This window comes from Rosa rugosa, chromosome 3 (genome assembly GCF_958449725.1).
Source record: "Rosa rugosa chromosome 3, drRosRugo1.1, whole genome shotgun sequence".
Taxonomy (NCBI): Eukaryota; Viridiplantae; Streptophyta; class Magnoliopsida; order Rosales; family Rosaceae; genus Rosa; species Rosa rugosa.
Genome location: NC_084822.1, coordinates 32,383,263 through 32,400,670, shown reverse-complemented (window position 1 = coordinate 32,400,670; position 17,408 = coordinate 32,383,263). Strand labels below are relative to the sequence as shown.

Sequence of the window (17,408 nt, the reverse complement as noted above, 5' to 3'; positions counted from 1 at the left end):
CTAAGTTGCTCCTAGCCTGAGAGTGCTAACTTCATTCGGCCACTATTTTTGTAAGGGAGCTTCTATTCATACCTCCAAAATTAGCATTTGGACCTCTTATTTTTTTGAAGTAATGATTGACTTTGTCATCTCACATAAAATGACAAATAAAGACACAACATGGAAAAATGATAATAATAAATATAAATTTTCTTCTTACCTCCTCACCATCTTTGACAAACGGAGCTATGTATTCATGTTTCATTTTACCCGACAAAAAAGAAGAAGAAGAAGAAGAAGCTATTCTTTTTCCGTCATTTGGATTTCACATATGATCGAAAACTTCAAATTTTATTGTAATTATATTCATTTTTTCATGATTCAAGAATCAATTTTGAAAACCTACCTAAAATCATATGCAACCAATATAGTAAAAGTGATGTTCAAAATTGTATCTATTGTATGGTAGCTTGGTTGTGGCCATTATTCTTTATCCAGATCTGTAGTCTTTTCATTAGCATGTAATTGTGCATGCTCATGTTCTTAAGTTTTCATCTGTATTTTTTTTCATGGACTAAATACTGTTTAGTCCTTGAGCTTTTGACCATAAAACACTTCAGTCCCTGACCTTCTAATTTCACACGTTTAGTCCCTGTACTTCAAAATTTCAGACCAATAGGTCATTCCCGTCTAAAAGTCGCGGCGAAATGTCTATTATGCCCTCAGTTTTTTTTAATTAATTAATTATTTTATTTTTTTTGAAAAGGAATTTTTTTTTCCCTTTCTTTCTTTCCCTAAAAAAAAAAGAACTGAGGGCATAATAGACATTTTGCCGCTACTTTTAGACGGCAAGGACCTATTGGTCTGAAATTTTGAAGTACAGGGACTAAACGTGTGAAATTAGAAGGTCAGGGACTGAAGTGTTTTATGGTCAAAAGCTCAAGGACTAAACAGTATTTATTCCTTTTTTCATCATTTTTTGTCGTCATGTTAGAATCCTAATCAAGATGAATGGCATGTTTTCAACCTCATGCGACACCTTTGTTCAGACTTTCGAAAGAAACAGTACAACAATGGATACTTTCTCGTTGAAATGAATTTTGACTACCTCTTCCTGAGGTTAAACCTCAGTTTTAATATGAGATGCGATCATCTTCCTATTACTCAAAGCAGAGACGTTCAAAAACCTAGGTATAAATCCATTGCCATAATCAGTAGCTAGCAATAGCTCTCCTTAATTGTGTTAGACTCTCACGGGAAAAAGTTCTTTATCGTTTGGTGGTTGAAGCATGGGAGTGGAAGTCGCTTGAAATTCAATGTTTTTGTTGAAGAACCCTAAGTTTGATGATTATATGGGCTAATGGCATTTAGGGAAAATTAAGGAGGTGACTACTTAGCAAATTGAGTATTTGAAAAGTAAGTTAGAGGTCTAATATACAAGGAGATCTAAATGCTAATTTTGAAGGTATGAATAGAAACACAGGTTATTTTGTAACCCAAAAAAAAAAAAAGTCTTAAACCCATTGGGCCTCGATTCTTATTTCCTTGGCAGTGGCTTTCGTTTCTGTGTTCAGCAGTTCGTGTCTCTCACTCTCTATGCTCTCAGCGTCTCAGTCTGAAGCCACCGCCCATTTCTGTGTCTCAGCCACACCTTCGCTCCCAATAGACAACGAGGGTTAGGGTTTCGCCTTCTTAAAGGTAAGGGGATCTTTCCCTATTTTCATTTAGGTTTTCTGTGCTTTCAATGTGGGCTTTTCCATTTGGTCATGGTCTGTGCTTTAACTGTAAATGATCGATTTGTACTGTGGAAACGGAAAATTATACCTTCAACACCAAAATTCTACAAGCTTATTGATCGTGGGTATCGAGCAATTGCATAGCTTGGTGTGGTTTTTGATAGGTAGGTAGTTTCTTGTTGACTAATAACTTTGATTTATATGACTACAATCATCCAGGGACTTTGATTTTTTTAGTAATTGATTTAGGGATGTTGATTCATTTGTAGTTATCAGTTGCTTATATAAGTTCTATGACGTCTTATTATTGAATGCTGGACAAGGAGTTTTGTTTCACGTTCAATCTACATAGGTATAAACATGTCTTTGATCCATGTTTTCAACAGAGAAAGGAAAAACATTTTCTTGACTCAGTCTGAGTAATTCCTAGACCCTGCAAATCTATCTCAACCTTGGTTCTTGAGAGACGGCGAAAATGAATTCATACGGAAATGTTGACATGGATATGTATTAGATACATATTTCTTTTGTTTCTAAGTTCCATGTTGTAAGGCTTAGGGATTATGGTTTAGTGGAACATGTCTGGCCCATGATTTTCTCGCATGTTGTTTCTGGTTCAAACCCCCTTGAGCACCTAGCTAACTATTTGCTAGGGATTTCCTGCCTTCTAAAGATTGTAGGGTTTGCCAGGAGAACCTTGTTTTGGCCCTGGGTCTCCAAAGCAGATATGGGAAATTCTTTTTTTCTAAGAATATTACAAGTGACATTGTAGTTTGAGTTGTTGGTTATGTGTTACCAGAATACCATTGGATCAATATTAGAGAAATAATCTATCTTATAGTCTAATTTATTTTCCATGGGCTAGGTAAATAGGATCAATGAAACAGTCTTATCCATTGCCCATGTGCCCAGTAGGCTATTGGTATATTAATAAGATTCATGAAATAATAGACCAAACGACCGTACACATTGTAACAATAGGGTGGCCATTGGTTGAAATTCAGAAAATGTGGCATGCGTGAGCTGAGCTTGGCGCTGGTTAAGCAAGACCACTGGTGTGAAATGATAGTCCAGAGATATGTACAGCTTTAGTTTTTATATCATAGCATGATATCGTGCATCTGTCTGTTTGGTTTTGTTGAGATTCATCCACTCATGTGCAATTAAAGTCTAAATGCATAACTGAATTAGCCTATGTACCATGGAAATGATAGTTGACATTAAAAGGATACTATATACCCAACATTGTTTGATGGATAAGCTAGCATGAGGGAGCTTATCAGATGCTTAGTGTAGTTTGGTTTCACTTTGTCTTAGATGTTGAAAATATATTAATTTGAAATGTAATTGGATTGTTAAAGTTGGAATATTTTTCTTTTCCATCCTGACAACTACACTTCAATGAATGAAAGTTCCCTTTCTTCATTCATGAATATTGTCGTGATCCTGTATGGGTCGCGATATGGTATTTGGTAAAAGAACCAGGGTTTGTTATCAGGAGTAATTTCATCTGTTTCCTTCAATGTGTTGGTCACAACGGAGTTGTGCATTTACAAATCTTCTCTACATTTATCTGCCATTTGGTGAAGTATATTTTGGTTTGATTATGTGATTTATTTTGGCTGTTTTCTCCTGGTTTTTGCTTCAACCTTTAACTTATAAAATGGTTATTTTGGTTTCAGATTGGGTTCTCAAAACCAGACTTGAAATCTAATTCAATTTTTCTGCGGTTAAGATGGGATTTGGAGCACTAAGGTCCTTGTGCCGATCCCTATCACGAACCCTAATATCTCGCACCCCAACTTGCTCCGTAATGTCATTTGCTGCCAACTCTGTGCACCTGAAACCTGAGCTCCGCTTTGTTTCCGGTGGCCAGGCTCCATGGTTTCTTCCAATTTTGAACCATTTTCACAGCTTGACGGACACTCGTTTCCCAAAACGGCGACCCATGGATAAGCCTCGTCGAAAAAGGTCCAGCATAAGACCTCCTGGTAGGCTCTTCATCCTAGTTGGCCCATCTGTTTTGAGGTTACTCGTATGAGTAAAGTAACTTGTTGGACATGTTTCGCTGTTTTAAATCTTATGATTGATAAAACAAAAACAAAAATAAAACAAAAAAAGCAAAAAAACATATTTGGCCTTTAATGTTGCTAATGCTTAGTTGGTTGATTTTGATATACAAGATTAGGAATTTTGGGAAATGATTTAGTTGGAAATTTGACTTAAATCTAATACGATTGTATCACCATCTCCATGTAGGACCATATGCTGGGGTTCAGTATGTTCCTGGTGAACCAATAGTGCCTAGCAGACCCAATGAAGGAAGTGTGAAGAGGAGGAATGAGAAGAAGCGCATGAGGCAGCGTCGTGCATTTATTTTGGTATGTATTTTATTAACGTTTCACCACTCTATTAGGTTTGGTCGTTTTTGGTCTATAATGGTTTCGAAAGTAAAAGTTATATACAAAATAGAAATAGAAGCATGCTGTCCATGAAAATAACTAGGAGTTTGTTCTAAGAACCTTCATGTTACTTTTTCTGATCTATAACAAAGGACTTCATTTTCTCGAGAACAATTGCACTTGCTCATGTTTAATCTCTGCATGTATAATCGATCGTGTATTAATCATCCATATGCTTGATTGGATTTTAGATAGACTAGGTGGGTGAGGAAGGTTTGGTTCAGTAAAGTGGACTTGCATATTAATGCTTTAGGACTCAGTAGCGCACCATTGACACTACATATCAGTTTACCACTTTACCTTGCAAATGTTCCTGCGAAAAACGATTTATCTTGCAAAAGAAAAAGTCAAGTTGTCAAAATATCTTGCTTTCATTATGGATGTACAGTTCTATCATACAATTTCTTTGGTGATGTTTGCACTGTTTGGAGAGTTTTTAACTGATTAGAGGATCTTGTTCCCAGCACAAGGGGATATGTTTCCCTTTTTGTTTTTTTGTCTTGTCATTTGTTGTTAACTGGGCTAAGCTTTTATTTGCTCTTGTTCTTTAAAAAAGGACTCTTTTTGTCAACTGTTGTACTTTTCTCTCTGTTAATAATTTTCAGCTTCTTGTCCTGGGAGAATCCTTAGGCTGCAATGGAATTTCAGCTGCCTCCATATGCATGGGGCACAAAACTTTGCATTTTTGAAGTCCTTTCTGTGTATGATCATTCTCTAATGTGGATTATGTTTTGTTTTATACAGTCAGAGAAAAAGAAGAGGAAAGCTCTGGTGCAGGAGGCCAAAAGAAAGAAAAACATTAAGAGAATTGAGAATAAAATGGCTGCTGTTGCAAGAGACAGAGCGTGGGCTCAGAGACTGGCTGAGCTGCAGCAGTTGGAGGAAGAGAAGAAGAAATCCATGGCTTAAGATCTTCTTGTTGAACCTTATTCCCGATGGTAGTATTGTTGTCATTGTTCTATGTTGCCATGAACATTTAAGCTAGTTTTCTAAAGCTCATTTGGTCGTTTGTCCATTCATAGGTAATCCCTGCGCTGATGGACTAATTTTTCCTTCTCTAACTAATGGACTGGGTCCAGAACCTCTAGCTTGCTGTTTCCACAGTAGCAGGCTGCACTCTTCGAAAGCAACATTAGTGTTCTGTAGGTCTTTATCACAACAGATTTTGTATGGCTGGAATCGGTGTTCTTTGATACCATTGAACATTCAAGATAGTTTCTTTAGGCCTGTTCTATTTTGTCGCACAGTTTTGAAGTGTGGTAAAAACATTAGTCATATGGGGTTCACACCAAGAGCTGTCATTTTTTTTCCTGATAAGAGGGAGTGGTTCCCAGATGCCTCACTTTTAATTACAGCATCATTTATCATCTACTATGCTTATGTTTAAACAAACCCCATCTCACCTCTTACCTTCTATTCCTCTTTTAAGAGCAATTTGAGAACTTCCATTCCTTTTTTAAGAGCAATTTGATTTGATCACTCGATAGTGGCAAGTGGCTTAGGCTAGGAATGAACTGACATCCCCTTGTGGCCATGGTTCTTGTCACTAGTATCCGTGTTGCCTTGTGCCCTTATGACCCATTTCACCGTGACAATAGGTAATTGCAAAAGAATGCAATTTCTAGCAAGATTGATGCAACAATACATTATCGAATCACACACACTGATGCAATGCCGCAGAACTATTGCAGAATTTTAGTAACCCAACAGAATCCGATTGGAAGCGATCAAAATTAGGCATCAATGTGCCTTGAACAGAGGTTCCCCCAGAAAGTAGTTGCAGTGAGGAAGAGTGATGTTGCTGGATGTGGCCGGGTGGTAGTGTTCACAGACTTGGTTGGCATGGAGGGGGAAGAGGTGGGAGAAAACATTGGTGAAAGAAGAAAATTAAAGAAGAAAATAACAAAGGGTGCAACAATTAGTCTGGTATCAAAAGATAATAAGTTCACATAAAACCTCATGATTGGCCAAAAAAAGAGGGGAAAAGAATAGTACAAACTTCACATAGAACCCTGAAACCTGAAGATATTAATCAACACTGGTCGGGATAAAGTTAAAGACTGATAAGGGAAATCACAGAGAACATAACAATTGGAGTTGGACTGTTAATATCACATATAAATTAGCGGAAAATAAGAAAATGCTAGAGAAAAAAATGTAACTAAATATTGGAATCTCGGAGTTCAATATGAGCAACAGCCACCTGTTGACACTTCAGACTGAGGTTTTTGTTCGAAGATATTATTCCTTTTCACACCTGCAGAGCCCTCTGCCAGGAGACTGGGTGTCTCCAAGATCTGCCAGTCAAACACAATCACACCATCACAATGCAAATTTACGCTCGAAGTCCAAACTACTATTTATAAGGCTAAGTAACAGAACATAATAACGGCTGCCATACCTTTAGGACAAGTTCCTCGAAGCATTGCTCTACATTTATTCGTGTTTTTGCACTACACTCAAGATAAAGGCATCCATATTCTCTTGCAAAGTCCATCCCCTCTTTTTTGCTAACAACCCTTTCACTTTCCTGTAATATAAAATTATGTCAATGGCGCTTGATGACAGATGGAATACATAAATCTAGTATTTAATTGTATTTAATTCAAGTTAGTATTACAGCTCCAAAATTACTATAATTGTAATAATCGAAGGTTTCAATTGTCAGACTGCCTAAATAGATAGATCGTAAATGTAACAGGTTAGTGGAATTCTACTCGTCAACAATTCAAAGAAGACATACATATACATGTATTACATTTAAACTAAGGGATCCCTCAAACTTTGCAACTTAAGGGAGTGCATGTGAAACTATCCATGTATAATGATCTGCACCATTCATGATTTAGGTACTGAAAAACATTTCCTTGAAAGATCTGACTGATCAAACAAACAGACTAACACAAAGTTTCCAACACTAGCTATTAATTATAATAATAATAATCAACAAGAGGGATACCCTCAGAGGAAGGGTCCTCAAAATCAACAAAAGTAAAAGGAAACAGTTAATCAAATAGCAGAATCCATTCTTACATCTGCTTCTCAGATTATGTTCTCTATTCTACATCAATACTTCTAATGTCTAATAGGCTTAAGAGACAACAAAATCCACTTTAAGGTGACTTTGTATGTAGATTCTTATCTATAGACAGGAATACTGGATCAAAACCAACCATCCACTGGAATGATAAAACAAAAGTGAGATAATTAATAACAGAACATAGTGGAGGACATACCTTATCAACCTTGTTTCCAACAAGCATTTTGATGCAATCTGGGCTTGTGGAATACAGGTCAATTTCTTTAGCCCATATATCAGATAAATTTGTAAATGTGTCCCGTCGCGTTACATCATACACTGCATCAGATAAACAAGTGAAAATCAACTAAAGAATTCCATCGACAGTTAAAAAAGAGCATCTAACATACAAATATGAAATACCATATCAAAAGTAGTGGATAGAGAGAACTAAACAAGAAAATACATACCCATGATTATGCCTTGAGCTCCTCTGTAGTACGAACTAGTAAGCGTTCTAAACCTTTCCTGTCCAGCTGCATCATAAACAATTTTATCACAATGGATAACCAACTATAAAATCCTACACTAACCAGCCCAAAATCCCATCTTCTCATAACACATAAGTAAGATCCTATAACAAAACATCTCTCCTAATATTGGACTAGCAATAGGACCAAATTAGTAAACCATTCACTATTGAACTTGGACAATGTGTGCCCAACAAGACATAAAGATCAATAATTCCATCTCCACTTAAACCAACTTCAAAGATTTACTGTATCAACTAATTACCTGTATCCCATATTGCCAGCTTCAACTTTTTCCCCCCAAGAGTAACATGCTTCACCTTAAAATCCACACCTACAAAATATCAAAACCTTGAGGCAAAAACAAAGTAATCTTTTCAAATAAAAAAAAAAAAAAAAACCAAGAGAGAGAGAGAGAGAGAGATTAAGCGAATGGGAACTTTCACTTACCGATAGTAGGAGAGAGATCTTCAAAGCTATTGGAAGTGAAACTCAAGAGGAGGGTGCTCTTGCCGACGCCGGAGTCGCCGATCATCAGCAGCTTAAACAAGTACTCGAACTCCACCTCATTTAAAGACGACGTCGTTGCCATCACAAGAAAAAACCCTCAATTAAGAACCGAACCGAAGGGTAAAGCTCTGTTTGGAAGACAAAGTGGAAGGAGTTGTTGCAGGAGAAGAAAAGGAAGTAGAGGAAGAAGAAGAAGAAGGCTCTAAAGTATTCTTCGAAAGCGAGTGGGGGGACGAATCTGGTGCGGCGCGGGACAGGTGGTTTTGTACTGGTAGTCGACGTTTTGATTTTACCACGTGGCGTGGAAATGATGATACGTCATACGTGGTAGTGGTTACTTCGCTCTTTTAGGTAACGTGTTTGTCAATTTTGTTTGTTTTTGGGAAAGACGTGTTTCTCAATTAAAGTAGAGAGGGAAGGGAGCAGATGGTGGACTGGGCCCAAGCCAGGTTGATGGGCCGTGTGGATCTTCTTGGCTGACTACCCTATTGGGCTTCTGGTTGTTGGGCTCAGGTTTCTACCCTAGTCCAATAGCTTCTAATTTGGGCTAGGATTTAGGCTCTTGGCCCAAACCTATGTTATTAGCTTTTTTGTCTAATTACAATAAGTTTCTTGTATTAGGAACCTAACGAGTGTAGTTTGCTTGTCTATTCGCTATGTTTTTTCATAGCTTATAGGCTCGCTTTTCAGTGAGCGATAAGTTCAAATATAGTTGATCTATCCTATGTACCACTGTGGCTCCTCCACGAATCCTTGTTCTGGCCATTGTTATGTGTCAGCGGGTGGGTATGTAATGGCCTTCTTGGCATGCGCTATTATCAATGGAATTACCATTACTTCAAAGACAGCAAAAGGGTCTCTAGGATGTGTTTAATTTGATCGGTTTTGGATATGGATCATGAAGGGTGTTGGTGATTGAAAAATTTAAATTGGATTTTGACTCGCCAATAATGTTGGATAAAAGTGGGAATAACCCAATTTATGCGTTCTATCAAAAAAAAAAAAACTAATTAAAGAAATCTACGTGCTCCTTCGTTAAAACCTCAAACAAGGGACTAGCTGCTCTTTTGGATGGGCCTTTCGTATCAAATTGTTTGCCTCAACGACTTTTAGAAACAACATGGTCCTCTTCGAGCAACTCACTACCTCGAGCTAGTCTTTCTTGAGTTAATCCTACTTGAATGAATCTTCTCCAAACGAATGTACTTGGGCTGACTTTTCTTGAATCGATTTTCCTTGAAGGTCATTGAATAAAACCTTGGATTCTAACTATTGGTGGAGTCGTGGAGAGTAGAGGGAGTGCCTATAAAACAAACCTCTGATACTTAAGTCACTACTTTTACTTGGGAGGTTTTATTTCTATATATAAAGCATGCATGCGTTATCTAGGGCCAATCCCCTACAGGTAACACTAACAGAATGGTCTCATTTGATGCATCGTCTTTTGGGCAATCCCGTCCTGTTGGCATGAGGTGGCTGTTCGGTAATCCCGTCAGTCTCGTTCATTAACTTCAGATTCGTAGTGGTATTGTGATTTTTTTTTTTTTTCTATCTTATTTTCCAGTTTGATTTTCAATATGATTGTTTTAGACATTTTCACCGTTTGAAATTGCATGCATCATATTTTCTAAAGAAAGAATTGGAAAAGTCTTATAATTATTTTTTTCTTTATAAATTCAATTTTCTTTTTCCATTCAAGCTAATGTTTTAAATGCTTTTTTTTTTCTGTGCACTTCGATTTTATACTCCGCAGTTTGCAGATCAATTGAGGTAGGGCGTGCTAGGAGTTTGAGGCATAGTATCCACAACTTCCATTTTGTCAGTAGGTTACCTATTTAACTACTTGTATACTTTTATTCAACTAAACTATCTAAATTGCTTTGATTTACCAATTTTTTATGTCTGTATTATATGTACTTTCAGATTTGTGAGTTGAACACCCTATTGTATATTATTTTTAGAAGTTGTTGAGTTTGTGGAGAGCATGTGGGCTCTTTGGTGTTGAGAATGGTTGTGGTGTTTTAGAAGTGTTAAATTTTAAATTTACAAGTTTTTAGGTAGTCCAGTTGAAGAGGTATCCTTGCCAAATTTTTGTTGGATTTCTCTTAAGGTGGGCCTAGCAAGGTCGCCCGGAGAAATCTAAAGTGGGTCTGACACATGATCGCATATAACACATCGATTTTATTTTTTAAGAAATCAGATGGATATATCTAAGCAAAATATCTCGACATCCATGCCTTCCAAATACACAACTTGACTTTCTAGCCTTAACTTTTTTCAAACTATAGTCCACAACTCTGAGGAGAAAGGGGAAGAACTAGCCCAAGAAATAACTTTATTAACGAGAACGTTGTGTTCTCTAGCTATCTTATATGCACTACTAGCGAAAAACATATACTTTGGATCATAATGTCATATGGCCTTGTTTTCTGGTAGTCTTACACGTACTCAAGGGGATAGAGAGAATTACATTCACGTCTTCAGGTGGGAAAATAGATACCAACAAAGAGCATTCCAAGATCAAGTACAGTAATCAATTAGTTAGGATACATATTGCAAGATAGTAAGAGTATGCAGAGGCATAATACGACGAAAGTTACAACTTATGAGGCATAAGCATTCATCTATTTGGAGTTTGACGTGAGTTTTTTTTTTTTTTAATTTAAGGTCTTTATTTTTTGTCCACTCACACTAACATTATCAAATGCTTTTCTCTATGTCCTTATGTTTACATTGCCTAGTTTGTAGATTAGTTGAGCTTGGGCATGCTTGCGAACCTTGACCTCGTAGGCAAGTCAGCCAAGTAAGTACCTTGCACGGAACAATAGAACCACATGATATTAACATGATGCTAGTGGCAAGCAAGAGCATAACATATTGGGCATGCTTGTTTTTCGTCCCGCAAAATGTTGTCATAATTTTTGGCTCATTCTCTCTGACATTCTCATTCGCCTTCTCATATTCGCCAAGCTCTCTCTTAGACCTCTCACTCTTGTTTGCCTTTTTGGTTTTGCGGTCAAAAAGCAAACTCTAAAGCTTACCCACAAGCTTTACAATTGAAGTTATTGAGGTTGCAGAGCAGACATGTGGTACAACATGATTTCTCTCAAAGGCAGAGTTAACTTAGTTGCCTTTGAGAGAAATCATGAAGTTCAGCAAAGGAACAATCATTTTTGGCTTCAAAGTTAAAAATGGCGTTGTACAGTGTTGAATCTAGGATCACCATTGGTAAACCGACAAGGAGGACAAACACTGTGAGATTTCTTCAACTATTTGTTGCTCAATGAGCAGGAAACAACTTGTTTGGGATGCTATGTGCAGAGATATAAAGGCAAAGGTCTAGAATGAAGAACGTGAACTCGGTGCCCCTACAACAGTTTGCTATGCATCGATTAAAAGTGGTGGCTGACCATTTAGGACAATATTAGGGTTATGAACTTCATACTGTTCAAAGTGGGTGCCATTATCACAGGATGAGAAAAATCAGTGGGTTATGAACTTCATGCTGTTTCTCTAAAGGATGACATTGTGGATAGAAAAAGAGGAAAAGACATTGCAGCACAAGGAAGTGATGCTAATATTGTTGAGCATGTGATGCAAGTAGTTAATTGCAAGAATTTATCCAATGAAGAAGGTGCTGACTTGGGCCTAAAGAATTTATTTCACACAACATACCTTGATGAAGAGAGTGGCAGAACTCTTCATGTACATGATGTGAATGAAGCGTTGGATGGAGGTGTATAAATACGAAGCGTTGGACGCCTACGTTAAACTTTACAACGACTGCAACTTGAACGGAAGTACGCTTTTTGTGCTTTCTCCCAAGTAAAACTTGCCAATTCATTCAGATGATATCCAATCCCTTAGGTAGCTGAGACACTAGGATTCTACGTTCATCACTTTGTGTTCAGGTGTGCTGAGGAGGCTTCATATGCATATCAGTTATGTATAGCAAACAAGCTTAACGCAATCCTATTCCATAGAATCTCCTAGCTCTAGGTAAGTTTTGTACCGTCATGTTAGCACTGGAGGAAATAGAATTACAATATCCATATCCAGTTTATGTTGCTGAGTTTTCATTGGATTTGTTGGTAGAGATAGCAGCTTTGGCTAGGGAGGTCGATGAAGCGAGACTGTAGCTGGCTTTGGCTCTGTATTTATTTCCTTGTAATTTATATACCACTCAGATTCTTCATCCTTCTGTTTGTCCCCGATTTCACATTGATTGACTTGAACCTTGCAAGTTTGAGTCTCAAGCCTAGTTAGTTTATTCGCGAATTAATGAATTTTTGAAGTCATAAAAATTCCTTTTTTAAGTCAGCTGAATTATACGTATTCTCAAATTTTTTAATTAGAAAGATATTTAAAAATTTATTATTTACACTTTTCAAAATGGTAACATTTGGAAAAGAACAAAAAAAGTATGATTCACCTCGACTTTTTCTACAAAATTTATGTTTTAGAAGTCATATTTTTGAATCAAGGGAATAATTTTATAGATAGAAACTTAAAAGGGCCGGTTACAATCATATAGTAACACATCCAGATGACAATCGTGGAGTGTTATCACATTACTAGAAATTTGTGTTAGCCTAAAACCAGAATGACCGTTACATACCCTTCCGCTGCCATTTACAGACAGAGACAGAACAAGGAGATGTGGTAGTATGCACGGTGATACATAGAGATAGGTTCACTCATTTGACATTTCATGCTCCGTCATTACTGAATAGCTTGAAACCTCCTTCAGTACTACTCCAGAAGATCCAAAAGTACTACTTATGCCAAGGGAAACATACTTTGTTGGATCAAACTCTCCGGGATCCCAAATACGAAACCCTAGCAGATTAGAGCTCATCAGTTTGGTCCACAAGAGAGCCTAACTCCATCCCAAATTAAGCCCCTAGTTGAGCCTACTTCCAAGACTTCACCCAATTCTGAGCCCAAATCCATGCATTGGCCCAATATGATTCGGACACCCAACAAGCATCTACTCTGGGCACCCAAGTCGTGCTGTATCCGTTGGCGGCATTCGTAAGCAACACCGTGCCAGCAAATCTGGGCTGCAGGATTCCGGCTGCCCTAGCACGGATCGCAATCCGCATCGTTCTTGCAACTTGGAGCCAGCCCGCCACAACGGCTGAGGACCAGATCACCACCGCCTTATTCCAGGAACAGAAGCTATCCATCCTCTCATCCCCCAACCGACACCGATCACCTTCAGCAGTGTATGCCCATCGTCAGACTTTTTCAGACGTCCTCTGCGTGGTCGGATCAAACCCAGATCAGCAGAGAAGCCCATCACCACAAGCATGTATTGGAAGGCTGTACCACCCACCGACAACTCTCGACGCCGGCGGAGCCCATCATTGCAAGCATTCGCACGAGCTTTCACCAAATCGGAGCACAACTCCGCAGTCCCCCATTTGCATTGATAACACCTGTTTCTAGAAGCAAAGTAGCAGCATCCTTTGGAGATCGGCGCACGAGTTTCACTTGTGAAGGCCAGTCTTCGATGCCATTAGAGCACACCTTCTTTCCATCTCTAGGCAAAAAAGTAGAGCCGATTAGTTGTACGATTGGCGCTAGGGAGCGCCATTGGAACCCTAGCAAGTGGCGGCTAGGGCAGAGCATCTCTTTTCACAAATCTTGTTTTAGAAGTCATATTAACTACATATAAGTAGTAGAAATGACATATATTGATGTTTGTATGTCCGTATGTTTAAGTATGTATTTTTTCATTACATTTCGTTTTAAACACATACGTATCAAATTTTATAATTTGTCATTTCTGGATTTTATGGCCGAATTTTTGAAAGTATTTTTTTACTAAAAGTTACCGAATTATTCACGTACGTATTTTTGACTTTTAATTTTTGTCCCGAGTATTACTAAATACTAATTGTGGTCTCAAGTATTAGTTATGCTATAATTTCTTCTGAAAAAAAAACATAATATGTTGGGCAACAAGAAGAACAAATGAGTAATCAAAAGTTTTTTTTTTTTTTTTTGAGAGGAAGACTACAATAAATTAATTAGTCATATGAACTAGTGAGTACAAACATGAGTAATGATGTTACTCAAAGTTGAAGGAATAGATCCCTCCAATATAAAATGAAAATCTGAGGCCAAAGCAGCATTGCTAAATTATGTGCTTCTATATTAGCATCTCTACCAACTAAGCCAACGAGGACGTAAGAAATTGTACCAAATGGATAAAAATATCTTTAGGAGAGTTTTACGGTGCTAGGGTTTTTTCGCTCTGCTAGGGTTTCTTCGCATCTTCTTCTCTCGGTATCCTCCTCTCTCCCACCATGGTTGATCACGTTACCGCTCGTCTAGCAGCAGCTTTGGCGATCTCCGAAGATGGTCGAACATCCTTTGGTCCGGCTGGTGTTGCTGCTGTGTCTTCCCATCACTTCGCGGTGGGGAGACTTCTCTCTATCACGGCCAAGCGTCGGGCTGATCCCAAGGCTTTCCTGGGGACCATGACCTCCTTTTGGGGGCTTAGAAATCGTCTCTCTGCACGCGCAGTCAAGGATCAGTTTGTTTTTCAGTTTTCAAACCCAGAGGATCGTCTGAGGACGGTCGAGGGCGGGCCGTGGTTTTTTGGCAAGTGGGCGCTGGCTATGGCTGAGTTCGATGGTTGGAAAGATCTGGCGCAAGTGCCGATCTCTTCTTTTCCAGTGTGGGTGGAGATTATAGGTCTACCACCGGCCCTAGTTACTGAGGGTGCTGTGGCGCTCATTGGAGCTACCTTAGGGGAGATCGTGCATCTGGACAAGGCTGGTATTCGCAAGGGCACGGCGACACGGGTTCATATCCGTCACACTCTTTCATCTCCGGTGAAACAGGTCTTCCCTCCATCCACCTTTGATTTCACCTCTGGGGCATCTGCAACGGTCAGGTTCAGATATGAGAGACTCGTCGGGTTCTGTCGGGTCTGTGGTATGATGGAACAGTAGCGGTCGAGTTTTGCTGGCCCTCCGGAAGCGTTGCAGGTCTCTGTCTGCGCCAACCCTAACCCTAGCTTGGTTGGGTCTGCTGCTCCGAGTCTTGCGGAGGTTTTGGCTCAGTCCACAACACCTAAACTCTTTACTTCCGTGGCAAAGTCGACCTCAGGTTCACTCCAGGGTTTCTCGGCGTCGGTTATAGCGGCCCAACTGGCCAAAATTCCATCTCCGGTTCAGGGGGCTAGTGAGCCCATGCAAGCTGCTGAAGTTGTCCCATCTCTCAGTGGGAAGAAGAGAACGGCCTCTACAGCCCTCAAGCAATATACTAAACATAAGAAGACAGGTGAGGAGGTACCTCAGGTGGAGGCTGTTGATCTTGGGTTTGAACCTGAATTGGCCCTGAAGAGCAAGAATGGGGTTATCTTAGTTTCTCCGGCAAAGAAGGTTAAGTTGGGACGTCCTCCTGGGCGCAAGAATAATCCGAAACTCGTGGGTTTGAAACCTAAGAAGCTGATTTCTGAGGATCCAAAACCTCAGAGGAAGAGGAGCTTTAAGGCAGTGAAATATCCTTCCTCTGGTGAAGGCAGCTCGGGTCTGGCTGCAGGAACACCAACCGTTACTGGTGGGGAGGTTCACATGTCTTCTGGCAAAGGTTTTGAGTCTGAGGAATGCACTCCCATGGGTGCCCTCGAGTAAGGGACATCGAAGGGAACATGAATAAATTGGGATGGTCTTTTGTCTTTGGTTGGGGACCATTCTAGTAGTGTCAAACTCTGTTTCTACGACACTTGAGCTTCATCTTATGGATTCATTATGTTTGATTAGTCTAGGTTTGTCTTAGATTTTTCATTCATGACTCTTTCTGTCGTTGCCCGGAGTCCGGGTGAGTCATCTCTTGTAATGTTTTCTATTTTACTTCAATGAACTGACACCCCCCGCATTCAAAAAAAAGTCAACGAGGTCGTAACCCAACTCAGAGACATCCTCTATACCAGTATAGCCTGAACTCCAACCACAACGGTCAGATAATCAGATTCAATAGTAATAGGTGTAAAATGAAATTTCTCCACCAAATCACAAGCTACCCTCACAGCCAACGCCTCCATCACAACTGCAGATTGTGCAAAAGCACACCTCCCACAAGCACCTCCAACAACCAAACTAGTGTTGTCACGGACCACAACACTCCAACAGTCCAACTCAACACCATATGAAACTGCAGCTAACAAGAAGCCATAAGCCAACCTACCTGAGGGGGTTGACACAGCCTAAAACAACTGGCACCCTTCACCCTAACAAGCCTACTAGCCTTGAATGTTGTAAAGAAAGAATGCAACTGAAAAAGTATCTTATTCTGATTAAGAAATTTATCAGATCAAACGTTGCAGTTTCTTTCTTTCTTTCCAAACACTCCACACAAGCATCAACAATAGCGCAAAATTACTCTTAGATATTTATACCGACAAAATGTAAACCAATCGAATAGAGAACTGCCTTATTAGATATTGACATCACCAACTCCAACAGGACACATATAATTGTATAATTCTTCTTTTATTGATGGTAAGATGTTTAGGGAGGTAAAATTATACGTACGTGCTTACCTGTTCTAGTTCTAAAGTCCAAACTATGCCGATTAGAGACCCCTCCCTAAAGAGCATAAAATGGACTAATTCTCACTTGATAGGGAGAAAACATCCATATGCTTGAGGAGTCATAATGAAAATAAAATATAAAATTGGTAAATTACCAAAACAAGCCTAGCATACAAGCAACCAACCAATTTAGTTGAACCAAAGCCTTAAGTAATAACTTTGAAAAAGGTTGCATCCGGCATTACAAGTGCAGCCCCTAACACCATGCCATATCGATCTTGTCATATGCATAGATTGTGCGACATACCTAGATGACATCAAGGACGCCCCAACGACATGCCTAGACTATGAGTCTATGACAAAAAGAAAAAAAAATTGATTAATTGAATTCATATTGAAAATAGGAACGCGTTTAAAGGCATAACTTCCAACGAAGATGGAAATGGGAAATTAATTTTCTTTGGAAATTGAGGAAGAGATAGAACGAAGGATAGATTGGGGGATGAAGATAGTATTAACATCCCATCCCCAACAACCCACCACTAGCCTTGCCGGTTCAAGAAAGAAAACATAAATTTATATATCACATGCAGCTATCTGCATAAGCAATCTCAACATAACTCA

The 17,408-nt window shown here is 39.1% G+C and overlaps 2 protein-coding genes across 3 annotated transcripts; one reads left to right on the top strand and one right to left on the bottom strand.

Moving 5' to 3' along the window:
- Positions 1-1,517: 1,517 nt before the first annotated feature.
- Positions 1,518-5,465, top strand: LOC133738908 (uncharacterized). Of its 2 annotated transcripts, none has more exons than XM_062166586.1 (5): positions 1,518-1,677; positions 3,398-3,706; positions 3,975-4,096; positions 4,922-5,115; positions 5,200-5,465. In XM_062166586.1, the coding sequence occupies exons 2-4, from the start codon at positions 3,451-3,453 to the stop codon at positions 5,084-5,086; spliced, it is 543 nt and encodes a 180-aa protein (XP_062022570.1). In that variant the 5' UTR covers positions 1,518-1,677; positions 3,398-3,450; the 3' UTR covers positions 5,087-5,115; positions 5,200-5,465. The 2 variants fall into 2 exon arrangements, with proteins under 2 accessions (XP_062022570.1, XP_062022571.1); XM_062166587.1 differs by lacking the exon at positions 1,518-1,677 and adding an exon at positions 1,732-1,879.
- Positions 5,466-6,184: 719 nt separating this feature from the next.
- LOC133738907 (ras-related protein RABC1-like) lies at positions 6,185-8,459 on the bottom strand. The gene is made up of 6 exons (XM_062166585.1): positions 8,177-8,459; positions 7,992-8,060; positions 7,667-7,732; positions 7,414-7,535; positions 6,579-6,707; positions 6,185-6,474 (listed from the first exon to the last, which is right to left on the bottom strand). Exons 1-6 carry the CDS (start codon positions 8,316-8,318, stop codon positions 6,361-6,363), a joined length of 642 nt encoding a protein of 213 aa, XP_062022569.1. The 5' UTR covers positions 8,319-8,459; the 3' UTR covers positions 6,185-6,360.
- Positions 8,460-17,408: the final 8,949 nt, after the last annotated feature.

What these genes read in the sequence shown, in the direction of transcription:
- LOC133738908 (XM_062166586.1), top strand. Translation starts at nt 3,451, where the DNA reads ATGGGATTTGGAGCACTAAGGTCCTTGTGCCGATCCCTATCACGAACC. An exon ending in GTCCAGCATAAGACCTCCTG is followed by an intron (nt 3,707 to 3,974) that starts GTAGGCTCTTCA and finishes ATCTCCATGTAG; the next exon opens with GACCATATGCTGGGGTTCAG. An exon ending in AGCGTCGTGCATTTATTTTG is followed by an intron (nt 4,097 to 4,921) that starts GTATGTATTTTA and finishes TGTTTTATACAG; the next exon opens with TCAGAGAAAAAGAAGAGGAA.
- LOC133738907 (XM_062166585.1), bottom strand. Translation starts at nt 8,318, where the DNA reads ATGGCAACGACGTCGTCTTTAAATGAGGTGGAGTTCGAGTACTTGTTT. An exon ending in GCTGGCAATATGGGATACAG is followed by an intron (nt 7,733 to 7,991) that starts GTAATTAGTTGA and finishes TTTATGATGCAG; the next exon opens with CTGGACAGGAAAGGTTTAGA. An exon ending in TCGAGGAACTTGTCCTAAAG is followed by an intron (nt 6,475 to 6,578) that starts GTATGGCAGCCG and finishes TTTGACTGGCAG; the next exon opens with ATCTTGGAGACACCCAGTCT.